At 31.9% G+C, this 14,418-nt stretch overlaps 2 protein-coding genes across 2 annotated transcripts in view; one reads left to right on the top strand and one right to left on the bottom strand.

The window, feature by feature from the left end:
* LOC139863327 (uncharacterized) overlaps nt 1–3,911 on the bottom strand; it is a 39,534-nt gene extending 35,623 nt beyond the window's left edge. Inside the window, exon 1 of the mRNA XM_071851962.1 lies at nt 3,674–3,911. Coding sequence (XP_071708063.1) covers nt 3,674–3,911 — 238 coding nt within the window. The remainder of the gene's footprint in view (nt 1–3,673) is intronic.
* Nucleotides 3,912–6,525: 2,614 nt separating this feature from the next.
* LOC139863326 (uncharacterized) lies at nt 6,526–13,717 on the top strand. The gene is made up of 19 exons (XM_071851961.1): nt 6,526–6,902; nt 7,374–7,443; nt 7,520–7,987; nt 8,066–8,239; nt 8,329–8,442; nt 8,548–8,606; nt 8,699–8,765; nt 8,883–8,934; nt 9,029–9,121; nt 9,236–9,319; nt 9,443–9,792; nt 9,972–10,033; nt 10,578–10,647; nt 10,761–10,841; nt 10,944–11,045; nt 11,169–11,293; nt 11,426–11,546; nt 11,631–11,790; nt 13,557–13,717. Exons 1-19 carry the CDS (start codon nt 6,844–6,846, stop codon nt 13,715–13,717), a joined length of 2,472 nt encoding a protein of 823 aa, XP_071708062.1. The 5' UTR covers nt 6,526–6,843.
* The last annotated feature ends 701 nt before the right edge of the window (nt 13,718–14,418 follow it).

The following is a 14,418-nucleotide window of genomic DNA, read 5'->3' as shown; positions in this document are numbered from 1 at the left end:
GCTTCAAGAACTTCGAGCCATCCAAGGATCCATTGAAGCTAGATCCATTTTTCTCTTTTCCAGTAGGTTTATCCAAGGAACTTAAGGTAGTAATGATGTTCATAACATCATTCGATTCATACATATAAAGCTATCTTATTCGAAGGTTTAAACTTGTAATCACTAGAACATAGTTTAGTTAATTCTAAACTTGTTCGCAAACAAAAGTTAATCCTTCTAACTTGACTTTTAAAATCAACTAAACACATGTTCTATATCTATATGATATGCTAACTTAATGATTTAAAACCTGGAAACACGAAAAACACCGTAAAACCGGATTTACGCCGTCGTAGTAACACCGCGGGCTGTTTTGGGTTAGTTAATTAAAAACTATGATAAACTTTGATTTTAAAGTTGTTATTCTGAGAAAATGATTTTTATTATGAACATGAAACTATATCCAAAAATTATGATTAAACTCAAAGTGGAAGTATGTTTTCTAAAATGGTCATCTAGACGTCGTTCTTTCGACTGAAATGACTACCTTTACAAAAACGACTTGTAACTTATTTTTCCGACTATAAACCTATACTTTTCTGTTTAGATTCATAAAATAGAGTTCAATATGAAACCATAGCAATTTGATTCACTCAAAACGGATTTAAAATGAAGAAGTTATGGGTAAAACAAGATTGGATAATTTTTCTCATTTTAGCTACGTGAAAATTGGTAACAAATCTATTCCAACCATAACTTAATCAACTTGTATTGTATATTATGTAATCTTGAGATACCATAGACACGTATACAATGTTTCGACCTATCATGTCGACACATCTATATATATTTCGGAACAACCATAGACACTCTATATGTGAATGTTGGAGTTAGCTATACAGGGTTGAGGTTGATTCCAAAATATATATAGTTTGAGTTGTGATCAATACTGAGATACGTATACACTGGGTCGTGGATTGATTCAAGATAATATTTATCGATTTATTTCTGTACATCTAACTGTGGACAACTAGTTATAGGTTACTAACGAGGACAGCTGACTTAATAAACTTAAAACATCAAAATATATTAAAAGTGTTGTAAATATATTTTGAACATACTTTGATATATATGTATATATTGTTATAGGTTCGTGAATCAACCAGTGGCCAAGTCTTACTTCCCGACGAAGTAAAAATCTGTGAAAGTGAGTTATAGTCCCACTTTTAAAATCTAATATTTTTGGGATGAGAATACATGCAGGTTTTATAAATGATTTACAAAATAGACACAAGTACGTGAAACTACATTCTATGGTTGAATTATCAAAATCGAATATGCCCCTTTTTATTAAGTCTGGTAATCTATGAATTAGGGAACAGACACCCTAATTGACGCGAATCCTAAAGATAGATCTATTGGGCCTAACAAACCCCATCCAAAGTACTGGATGCTTTAGTACTTCGAAATTTATATCATATCCGAAGGGTGTCCCGGAATGATGGGGATATTCTTATATATGCATCTTGTTAATGTCGGTTACCAGGTGTTCACCAAATGAATGATTTTTATCTCTATGTATGGGATGTGTATTGAAATATGAAATCTTGTGGTCTATTATTATGATTTGATATATATAGGTTAAACCTATAACTCACCAACATTTTTGTTGACGTTTTAAGCATGTTTATTCTCAGGTGATTATTAAGAGCTTCCGCTGTCGCATACTTAAATAAGGACGAGATTTGGAGTCCATGCTTGTATGATATTGTGTAAAAACTGCATTCAAGAAACTTATTTTGTTGTAACATATTTGTATTGTAAACCATTATGTAATGGTCGTGTGTAAACAGAATATTTTAGATTATCATTATTTGATAATCTACGTAAAGCTTTTTAAAACCTTTATCTATGAAATAAAGGTTATGGTTTGTTTTAAAAATGAATGCAGTCTTTGAAAAACGTCTCATATAGAGGTCAAAACCTCGCAACGAAATCAATTAATATGGAACGTTTTTAGTCAATAAGAACGGGACATTTCAGTGGTAGCCGTGAGATGAAGGTGGTGTTAATGGAGTTTGATGGGTTCTCGATGGCGGTGACTTGTGGTGATGGGTTAATGGTGATGTGGTGGAGATTACAAAGGTGGTGAGTTTCGAGTAACATACAAACAGAAAGCATTAAACATCATACAGTTATGCAGTAGCAACATAATAGTAGTAATTCAATGGGTTCCTCGTTTTGGGTTTCCATAGAAAATAAAAGTGGAAACAGTAATTATGAAAACAACTGCAATAGCGTTTAACCACAGTGTTTTGTGGTGTAGCAGGTGATGGAAGGTGATTCATGATGATAGTGGGTCTTGATGATCTTAAGTGAGTATTGATCAAGGGTGATGGTGGTGTATGGTTTTCGTTGAGTTTGTCTAAAACAGGAAGGAAAAGAACACAAGAAGAAGAGGATGATTCAGTTGGTCATAGTTGGTGGTTATAGGGAAGAGAGGTGATATGGGTGGGGATATATATATATATATATATATATATATATATATATATATATATATATATATATATATATATATATATATATATATATATATATATATATATATATATATATGTCACTCCATTGTATCTAAATATGTATTATGTATATTAATATATAGATTAGATATTGATTAAAGTAAAGTATTATCAATCATCAATCACCTAAATTTACGGATGCATTTAATTGAAAGTAAGTGGGTGATTTGGTTATTTGTACACTCATGTACCTTCTAATATATATATATATATATATATATATATATATATATATATATATATATATATATATATATATATATATATATATATATATATATATATATATATATATATATATATAATATACATTATCATAATTGATAGGATAAAGTGGAAGAAAAGAAAACGTGTAGAATAATTTCAACAATTAAGCAGCCTCAAATTTGGATAATTCTACCGACAGTTTATATGGACTGCATTATCGTACTCCGTTGATGAATTGGTGGCGAATTAAAAGTGTTCAGAAAAATTCCAAATTTGTAAATTAACTATATTTATTTATTTTGGCCATTATGATATAAAATTCGATCATTAACTATTAAATAAAAAGTAACTCACTATCCACTCCCAATCCCAGCTAAAATATAAAAAGATTTAATACTTAACAAATAGTTCCCAAATACATATTGAATAAACCTATAAATTATATAACTCATTTTCGAATCGCCGTTTACTGTAAAATCATGTAAGTTCGTATTAAACTTGTTTAATATTCATCAAATGGCATTTGAGTGTTACTGCCATTTACTAAATAGATTTGAAATTACAAAATATATATTTAATATACTTTATTTATATATAGATATGTTTTAAATAATTATTATTATATTATCCTATTTTTATTTTATTTTACATAATTAATTTTAATAACAATAACATATAATATTTCAAATTATATTTTCAATTACTATTATATATTCACATATTTAAATATACATGTATCTATTTATAAATAGTTGTTCATGAATCATCAAGAATGGTCGAAGTTAATTGAACATATGAAATAGTTCAAAAAAATTTTTGAGGTTCAGTTTAATAGACTTTGCTTATCGTGTCGAAACCATATAAAGAGTAAGCTTAAATTTGGTCGGAAATTCCCGGGTTGTCACACTTGTTTCCTGAATCTGCAGATGGTTCAGTGTAGTCTCCAGTCACAATCTGCAATTTGTTCTTTGCATTGAGAGCAATAGTCATCGATCTCCTCCATGTACTGTAGTTTTTTGAGCCAGTTAACTTCTTCGAGATGAGAATCAGACTTGGATGATCATGTTGATGAAGGAAAAGAGGATGATTAGGTGAATTAGTGTCTTTAGCAGTGATCAGATTTGTTGTAGAGTTGATTGACATCTTGAATTTTGTTCGTAAGATGGAGAGATTAGGTTAAATTGAAGTAGATCTGAATTGTGTTATTTTTGAAATTAGGTAAAGTAGATGACAATCGAGTGATTGATTGAGTGATAATCGATTAGTGATTGATCGGAGAAGAGTGAAATGGTAACCTGAGATGTTTAGGTCACCGGAAAAAATGGCGGATCAGTGATTGAGTTGATTGATCGGAGAAAATGGCGGATCGATTGAATCAGTTGATGATTTGCTCTGATACCATAAGAGTAAAGTGAATTGAACACATAGCTTTCATTATGAACAACTGAGTAATACAATGGAGTAGCAAGGGTATATAAACCCTAAGATAATGTAATAGTGCTAACAGAATTCTAACAACCCTAACAATCAATATAAATTAGCTATATACAATCTAAGCTGATGAGATATTTTCTGCGTTTGCTATGTTGACTGGATATGTTATTGACTTGACCATTATCTGTAGCATTGACTTCGTTGACTCTGCAGTGTATACCATTATAATACCCTTAGCTCATAACTAAATACTCAAAAAGACAATGATAAATATGTTATTCCGCTTCAGGGACTTGCTGATTCTACTCCTTGTTAAACTTGACAAACCTTTTATCAAGTGGAAACAATATGTATAATTCGTTTAAGACATCTGTATATATTTAGTCTGTGACTAACCTTTGTTAAGTTTGTTGAACTATGGTACATAAAATGAGTCTTGTGGTGGAGTCTCTACGAGACTCTAATCGGGCTATTACAATATGTAGAAGTTACTCAAATCGTTCATGATTGGTATCAACTTTTAAACATTTTATACGAATGGGCTCAGAGTTAACTCTCGTGTCTTACTTAACTATGGAGACTAACGATCTGTTAACTATAACTCTAAGATCATTCATGTACAATATAAAAAACTTGTGACCAACCATGATCAAATTAAACTTGAGATCCCATCTTAATTTTTAGTACCAACTTTAAGACCCAACCATAAATTATCCTAATATACTAATTGAAAAACTGTCTACTGATGCTGCTTGAGTTACTATTCTCTTTGAACTGACTTGTTTTTTTTTTAAAAAGTTCACAATTATTATTACAGAGTACTATTCATATTCAAAAAAAAAAAACAAAAAAAACAAAAATAAGGACTTCATATTCATAAAAACAAAAATAAGGATCCCATAGAGTTAGCTTTTTAGATCTGAAAGAAAAAGAAAAACGTAGTACCCGTCCTTTGACCCCCTAAAATAAAATGGAAAAATTGTTTGAAAATGCATTGAACTTTCACCAAATTCATATTGTATGCATCGAACTTTCAAATCTCCTATTGTATGCATTAAACTATTTTAATTGTTCTATTGTATGTAGTTAACCTGTTATAATAGGTAAACTTCATGTCACATGATGGAGAAAGTTACATTATTAGTCCCTTATGTTTATCAGATATTGCAAGCTAGTTATCTTTATTAGTTCTTAACGACATTAGTCCTTCATATACAAACCCTAATTTCTTTACACTTTCATGTTCAAATCCTGACCCTAATTAAACTAAAACAAAGACATATAAATACCATCGTTAAGCAGGCCTGATTTTTAAACCCATTGGAAACCCAGATCTGAAACTCATTCGAGATCTACCGTCATTCCAGACCTACCGTCAACAATGAAATTGAAGGAAAATTGGGTTCGGTGGTCGTTTATAAAGCGACGCCGGTGAAATCGAAGAACAAAGCTTGAAATTCATATCTTGGTTTTCGGTTTCTTGTTGGTGATGGATGTTGCAAACAGAATACTTGGCAGGATTGACCAGACGTGGTATATTACCTTTTATAAGTTTCCTTGCATTATACTTTTGAAGTGGGTCAGGGGTTGTAAACTCGTTTGCCACTTAATTTGGTAAGTTATGAACTACACTTGATTTTCAGAACTGAAAAATCAACACCAGCTATATTTGCAATTAAAGTTCCCTAATTTCTGTATATTATCTTCATTTATTTTTTTAGAGATTGGGGAGTGTAAATTCGTATATAAAGTTCCCTAATTGCTACACCTGATTTAAAGTTTCATAACTACTCGTTTGCAATTAGAGAATGAGTGATATAATGAGGTGGTTCTGAAAAATGGTAATGAGATTGGCCATGACAGTTTTGTTTTTTACTGTACGATGTAGTGTTTGTAGGGATTTAGAATTGATTTTGGATTATTCAAGTTTAAATGGATTTATGAAGTTCCTGAACATAAATGATTTGTGTTTTTGTGAAAGAAAGAAGAAGATTAAGGTAAAATGATTACTTTTTTATTAATGAAATTTATCTTTTTGAAAATGATGAAGGGAATGGTAGGATTAGATGAGAGTTAACGAAAAATTTAACGGACGTTAAGTTTATGGATTAATCATGAAATTTCTCTACATATTAACCTGATACCTTCTCAACAAGATACAATAGAATAATTAATATAGTTGAATGGATACAATAAGAGAATTAAAAGAATGGACTTCCTATTCATAAAAACAAAAATAAGGATCCCATAAAGTAAGCTTTTAAGATCTGAAAGAAAAAGAAAAACGTAGTACCCGTCCTTTGACCCCCTAAAATAAAATTCACACTACAAAAAAACTCGGTTTCGTGTGAAGAACTCATGAGCACATGTCTCTCTTCCTATACATGCATCAATCACATACTCAATTACAGTTCGTGATTTAGTGGAATGCATAACGTGATTCGCTAATTTCGGCTTTATCACGTGATTATATATATTTATTTATTTAATTTTTTATTTTCGTTATTATGCATCAACCAAAACTATACAGACTACTCTGAAGAAGCAGTTGTGCTGCGTAGCTTTATATATCTTTCTATGCATACATATATGTATCTATATCTATAGGTTCATCGGAAGTTAGATCGAACACCGGTAACTAATGAAGACGGCTAAACTTCAAATATTGAATCCTTCTATTGTTACTTTCGAACATAAGAGGTACTTGTTTCAACTCATACTTAAATTCTGACCTCTTTTCTTAGGGTTTTCAATTTTACAATCATTTCACCCCTTTTTTTCGATGTGTAATACTTGATCAGTTTAACCTATTTTTACGGTTGATTTAATTTATGCTGTTTTTGGTATTATATGATGCTGTAACTGTAATTTAATGCTGTTGTGTCATTGTAACTTACTAAATTTATCAGAAGAGTTACTAATTTTGGCTAAGGAATTAGTGATTCGCTACATTTTAGGATCAAACTAATATCATATACATTTAGTATAGTACGGATTAGTATTTACATTATTTTTTTATTTCCTGTCAAATATCTGATACAGTGTAATACGGAGCATCATGTAAACTCTGTTTGCGTTCTAATTTATATGTGATTTGAGCTGATACTTAATAATTACATTTGATTGGAAATTGAATTTTGCTTGAAATTGATAATATTATTTGTTGTGCAGAGACGCCTACGGTTTTGCAGTGAGGCCTCAACATGTACAACGATTTCGTGAATATTCAAATATCTACCAGGTTATATTCTTTCTACATTAATTATATGCAAATAAATATGTCTTGAAAGTAACTTTACGCCAGTGTATGGTTTTAGGAAGAAGAGGAAGAACGGTCAGATCGGTGGAAGGATTTTCTAGAACGGCAGTCTGAGTCTGCTCAGTTGCCTGTAAATGGCTCGATTGAAGAGGAAGACAAACCATCGTTACTTAATGGTGACATTATCAAGGTGGCGTCAGAAGGAGATGACAAGAATGATCCAAAAACTCGTGAGGCCCAAATATGGACTCAAATTAGGCCGTCGCTTCGAGCCATTGAGGATATGATGAATGCTCGTGTTAAGAAAACTGTTACTGAAACAAAAACAGAAGAAGATGTCGTAGCTGAAGAGGATTCAGACGATGAGTTTTATGACTTGGATAGGGACCTGGTTTCAGAGGTTTTGTCAAGTGATGGGTCAAGTAACCCGATTCCAGGTGTGACATCATCAGAATCTTCGATTCATTGGAAAGAAGAATTGGAGTTTCTTGTTCAAGGGGGAGTTCCAATGGCTCTTAGGGGAGAGGTAACTTTTTGTTCTCAAGCTGATGTTGCGTTTTATGAATATTAGATTTTGTGTTTAATATACAACTTGTGATTTCAGTTGTGGCAAGCTTTTGTGGGCGTGAAGGGTCGCCACGTGAAGAATTATTATCAGAATCTTTTATATCCTGATAACAAGAATGATAACAGTTCGGATCAAGTAGACGAAGCAAGTGAAAAGTTGCAAACTGAATTGGTAGACGTACCTGAAAAATGGAAAGGGCAGATTGAGAAGGTAATTTTCCAAAGCATTCGATTCTATTTATCATAAAACCACATCCTTTTAATGTTTTTTCGGTTATATATATTATTTTATGTATACAGGATTTGCCTCGAACTTTTCCAGGTCATCCTGCTCTGGATGAGGGTGGTAGAAATGCTTTAAGACGATTACTCACGGCTTATGCTCGGCATAATCCTTCTGTTGGTTACTGCCAGGTTTGATATTTGGACATGTTTTTACATGTGTTTTATAAATTATGTAAGAAAATGTTATAAAGATTTAAGTACATTTATCTATGTAATCTGTTGGATTATATGTAGGCCATGAATTTCTTTGCTGGCTTATTACTGCTTCTGATGCCAGAAGAAAATGCTTTTTGGTGCGTTTGAGCCTTAATCAAACGTTTTAACTTTTTATCACTACTAAAACTCAATTTGAATATAAAATGCTCATATTATATTCCAATCTCAGGGCTTTGTTGGGTATTCTTGATGACTATTTCGAGGGATACTATTCAGAGGAAATGATTGAGTCCCAGGTACATAATGTCTTTTTTAACTATACACTTACTAAACATGTTTAAACCCCATCCATAGTCTTGAAGATGATTAAAAAAAACGAGCTTTTTATATATTGCAATCTGGTTTATTTTTAGGTTGATCAACTTGTTTTCGAGGAATTGGTGCGTGAGAGGTTTCCTAAATTGGGTTCGTTTTCATTCTTCCACCAATGTTTCTGCATTGCACATCTGCGCGTGACATACTCTCTTAGTTTCTTATGTTTCTTGATTATTTGATGCAGTAAACCATTTAGATTACCTTGGAGTCCAGATAGCCTGGATCTCGGGACCATGGTTCCTTTCGATATTTATGAATATGCTTCCCTGGGAAAGTGGTTAGTTCTTTCGTTTCATAAATTTATCTACTTTATTACTCAACAAAAAATTACAAAATAGTCCCTGCTTAAGTGCTTATATATCTTTTCATAACTGGTGTCTTTTCGCTCCAGTTCTCAGAGTCTGGGATGTACTTTTATTTCAAGGAAATCGTGTTATGCTCTTTCGAACAGCCCTTGCATTGATGGAATTATATGGTACTGTGTTTTCTTTCTTTTTGTCATTGCTCTTGATATGTGTGATGTGTCAAGGAGATATGCATTTACTTGTGTTTATACGTTTTTTTACAATTTTATTTAAGTTTCTATAGTTTTGTGTAGGACCTGCATTAGTAACAACAAAAGATGCTGGAGATGCTGTTACGCTTTTGCAATCATTAGCTGGGTCAACATTCGATAGTAGTCAACTTGTGTTGACCGCTTGCATGGGTTATCAAAATGTCAATGAGGACAGACTACAAGAATTGAGAAACAAATATCGACCGGCTGTAGAAGCTGCTATTGAGGAAAGATCAAAGGGACTAAATAAGGGTTTGGCATCTAAGTTATATGGTCTTAATGAAAATAAAACAGAAAATATAACGACAAATGGTGGATTATCGCGAGTGAATTCCGAGTCTTCTAATACGGATGATGCTGAAATTGATTCTGTACCAGATCTTCAAGAACAGGTTAGTCAGACTTAAAAGACTTATTGATCTCATTTCAAATAAGAGTCATAACTCATATGTACCTACAAAAATTAAATTACTCATTGATCAACTGAAAAAGAGAATTAGGAATAGGATAAAAGTAAATATCATACCCCGTAGTAGTTTCTAATGACTTATTGATTTTGAAATGTTTCTAGGTGGCATGGTTAAAGAATGAGCTGTGCAGAGTACTAGAAGAAAAAAGATCTGCGATACTCAGGTCGCTATAAAATATTGTTTTTGGCAGATTGTTTAGCATAATATATTTGTTGTTGCCTATGAAAGCCTATTTTCTTGTTCACATATATATTATGAACTTTTTTGACATTATTTGAATTTAGTATTTAGTATATTACTGTATAATTAGTTTCCACTTAATAGCACACTGATACATAACTTATACTATTTGTTAAATTCATATTTAGCCTTCACAACTTCAACTTCAACTTCAACTTCAACTTCAGTTGCTTAAATATGTTTCTTTTAAGGGTTTATAGTTTGGAAATGTATGCAACTTTACACCTTTTACTATTTTATGTTTCTTCAACACATCCTATTGTATCTATGCAAGTTTCAAACCCGTCTTTTTTTAGCATCTAACTTACTACTGTATGTGTAGAATTTACAAAAAAAAAAAAACATCGATTTATGTAGCCAAAAATTGCAAAAATCATATAATAGGATGTTGTAAAAGGTGTAAAGTTTGATGCACTACCAAATTATAAACCCTTCTTGAAAATGATTCAATACTTTCTTCTCTCCAGAGCTGAAGAGTTGGAGATGGCCTTAATGGAGATGGTCAAGCAGGACAATCGTCGAGAATTAAGTGCAAAGGTATGCTACAAATAATTTCACCAAAATGTTATTCTTTCGAATAAAACAATAACAAATATCTGTTTCAACCATTAAGAATGTCACTTTGATATCTTACGCAACGATTTACTTAGGTTGAGCAATTAGAGCGAGACGTTGATGACCTGAAACATGCCCTTGCTGACAAACAGGAACAAGAGAATGCCATGCTTCAGGTTTTGATTTGAGGCTTGATATAAGAAACACCTTGACATATAATAATAATATAATAATTACAATAAATTTAGATGGTAATTATAAGTTGTTAATTTCTAAAGGTATTAATGCGGGTAGAGCAAGAACAAAAGGTAACAGAAGATGCTAGAAGATATGCCGAGCAAGATGCTGCAGCCCAGAGATATGCCACTGAAGTCCTGCAGGTTTAATCTATAACACATATACTTTTATCAAACTATTATGCAAATATTTGAATTAAGATTATACTTTTACTAATTACCATTATAAAAATAATTGAATAGCAAATTTAAATTTCGTCTATTCAGGAAAAATATGAAGCAGCAACTAATTCCCTTGCTGAAATGGAGAAGAGGGTGGTTATGGCAGAATCAATGTTGGAGGCAACTTTGCAATATCAGTCTGGCCAGACTAAAGCCCAACCTTCTCCAAGGTACCACCCATGTAACCCTTATGTAGATATGGCAAAACAGTCGGGTTGAGTCAGGCTGACCCACATACATTTTGTTCTTTTCTTTTATTGGTAGTTAAAAAAAAAAGTTTGCTTTATCACTTTATCCTGTAGATCTGTGAATCAAGATTCATCAGCAATAAAAACAAGTCAAGAACTTTCTCAAGAAATACCTGCAAGAAAGATAAGTCTGTTATCTAGACCATTTGGGCTCGGCTGGCGTGACAAAAACAAGGTTAAATCTCGACTCCAGTGGCCACTTAGTTCATTCTATGTTGCAACCTGTTAACGAAGCTAATAAATTTTATTATAACTGCAGGCAAAGCCAACAGAAGAGCATATTGATGTAAAGGTTGTTAGTGATGATCAAACCCCAATAGTTGTGCAAAGTGTAAGGACTACTGATGACGTAAAAAGACTAAAAGCTGTGCAGGAAGATGATGGTGATCAAATGGAGCAGGTATCGTTGGCTGATGATGGTAAGTAGATGAAAATGATGTCTAAATATAAAGTTCAGGAGAAAATATCAGCATCTTGTGTTCATGTTAGTTATTAAAGAGATAATCTTAGAAGAGTAATATTTTATGTAATTATTTTTTCTTTGATACAGTATACATAAATTACATATAGTTCATTAGCCATTTGTTTGTTTAGTTAATAAAACTCTTTGAAAATGTAAAAAGATGGTAATAGCATGATGTTTGTTTACAGTGTTCCTAAGTCCTAACAATATGTTCATCCTTTGCAAGACTCAAACAAACAGCTTGACTGCTAATCTTTTGTATATAGAGCCTAATTACGAGAATCTTCAATCCTTTGGTAAATAGACACAAAATTCAAGTAAAATATGAATGGTGAGACGATGAAAGTTGAAAAGAATAACCAAATATGTTTCCCACGTGTTATATAAGCACATATAGGATATGAGATTCGCCATTTCTTGTTAGATGATATCAACACAAAAGAGTCGCCATTTCTTGTGGATACTCGTAACATAGTATTGAGCTTCATCTGGTGAGTGGTGACACCACCATCACTACTTCGAACAATTAATCTAGTGGTAGAAGAGCTGAACGTGTGGAACGAGGCTGGTCGGCCGGTGGGATCCTATTTTTGAGAAGCAATATATGTCAGGGTTATAAGACCACTACCTATGATCTCATTACCACTCGTTACCAGCTGATGTGGCACTCGTTAAAGGCTTGGTGCCATAGGCACCGCCTCGTTAAGGGTGTTCGTTAACTGGGTTCACCATCAACTTAACGAATGTTTTGTTTTAACCAAATTGGAGCCCACATGTGACTCTCTTTGTACTCGCATCTTGAAATTTGGAGCAAAATACACCCCACCCCCCCCCCCCCCCCCCCCCCCCCCCCACCTCATTATTAAATTTTAATTTCATAATATATTTAGCCTTCTGTCTTCTTTTCATAAAAAACATCGGCTCTTGGAAAAAAAAAAAAAAAAACACAGGCTTCATATTTATAAATTTGAAATGCATATAATTTCTTCATTTAAAAATCGTGGGTGAGTCTATGGGTGTTCATTAAATGGTTCAACTTGAAAAATGGACCAATCTAAATAACTTTTGATGAAATGGGTTCGGCCAATCTGGATTTGATTCAGATTTTTTGTACCACCCGAATTATAAAATGGTTTATGGATAAGTTTTGGGTTTAAAACTACAATTATGATTTTAACTCGAGAAATTGAATTCTTAAAATAATTATGTATTATTTATTTTTAATTTTTTAATTACTATTTTCTATCGATGTGAGCTCTGAGGCCTCAGATGCTTGTTCGTGAGAATACTCATTCCTCTCGTGGCTTTGGCGAGCTTAGAGCACGTGAAACTCATCAATCAATATAGCATATATGAAAACCTTTAACAAATATTTACAATAGGAAAGCTATTTAATATTGTATGTATAAAGAATATCTCAATGATGAATTATCAACGATAGAATGATATGTATGTATATGTGTGCAACAAGTGAAAAAGATAGCAATCGCGTTGCCGCAGAAAATGATTTGGCTCAATATCTTAATAATTATAATTTGCACATTAATAACTGATACAAACCTTTTATTAAAATAATACAAATAGTCTCTACTAAAGCATATGAAAAAAATTGAAACAAATTATACATTAAAAATCGAAATATTTCAAATGATGCTACGATTGATTGAGTGGTAAAAAGCCTCAGATGGTTCTGGATCCATATCTTTGAAAAAATATGTGCAGGTTCAAATCCTAGGGGAAGGGGAGATGAGTTTTCTCCAAAGTTGTGCCTCTGGTATCCTTCACTCTGTACGGGCCAAGAAGTTAACCTAAAGCATTCTGGGTACGCGTTGCGCGATGGGTGCATGGAGTTTCTTTCTAACGAGTATGTGGGTGACAAATGAGAGGATTCGATCTCTAAATTGTCGTTATAAAAAAAGTGATTTCGTTCCATATCAAGTTAGCGATTGTATTTTTCCAAATGATATAATAATAATAATAATAATAATAATAATAATAATAATAATAATAATAATAATTATTATTATTATTATTATTATTATTATTATTATTATTATTATTATTATTATTATTATTATTATTAAAAATGTAAAAGTAATATAAATAAAATGTACGGAGTATAAAAAAGGATGTGGGTGCATTGTCGTTTAAAATACACAACGACATGAAGTTGTAAGGAGGGTCCCCGTTTTATTATAATGATCTTATATGACAATAAAGTAATAATTAGTTAAAAATAAAATATAACCAACGCGATAAAAAAATAATATATTATATATATGATCGGTTATTTCTGTACAATAAATGATAATTGTTCAAAATGGTGTAACATAGCTTTTACATATACGATCAATTTCATTGTTAAATATAAATATATATTTTTTTATTGTACCAACTTAATTGTCCTAAGTCGTCTCAATTTTATTGCATATTTTTTGAAATTTATCAAATTAATTATTATTAATAGTTAGTATATAACTTGTAGCCGTGCGAGAATGAAAAAAATAAGATAGTTACCAAACTTTTAAAAAAAAAATACAAAGATGAAAGCCACTATCCATTACTATCTATAGTATTATACAGT

Source organism: Rutidosis leptorrhynchoides, chromosome 8 (genome assembly GCF_046630445.1).
Source record: "Rutidosis leptorrhynchoides isolate AG116_Rl617_1_P2 chromosome 8, CSIRO_AGI_Rlap_v1, whole genome shotgun sequence".
NCBI lineage: Eukaryota > Viridiplantae > Streptophyta > Magnoliopsida > Asterales > Asteraceae > Rutidosis > Rutidosis leptorrhynchoides.
The sequence above is the reverse complement of the archived record's forward strand: the minus strand, read 5'-3'. Positions and strand labels throughout refer to the sequence as shown.

Bases quoted from the DNA above. Each gene is read 5' to 3' on its own strand.
- LOC139863326 (XM_071851961.1), top strand. From the start codon at position 6,844: ATGAAGACGGCTAAACTTCAAATATTGAATCCTTCTATTGTTACTTTC. The intron at 8,935-9,028 runs GTTCGTTTTCAT...TATTTGATGCAG, and splicing joins TGAGAGGTTTCCTAAATTGG to TAAACCATTTAGATTACCTT. The intron at 10,034-10,577 runs GTCGCTATAAAA...TCTTCTCTCCAG, and splicing joins AAAAGATCTGCGATACTCAG to AGCTGAAGAGTTGGAGATGG.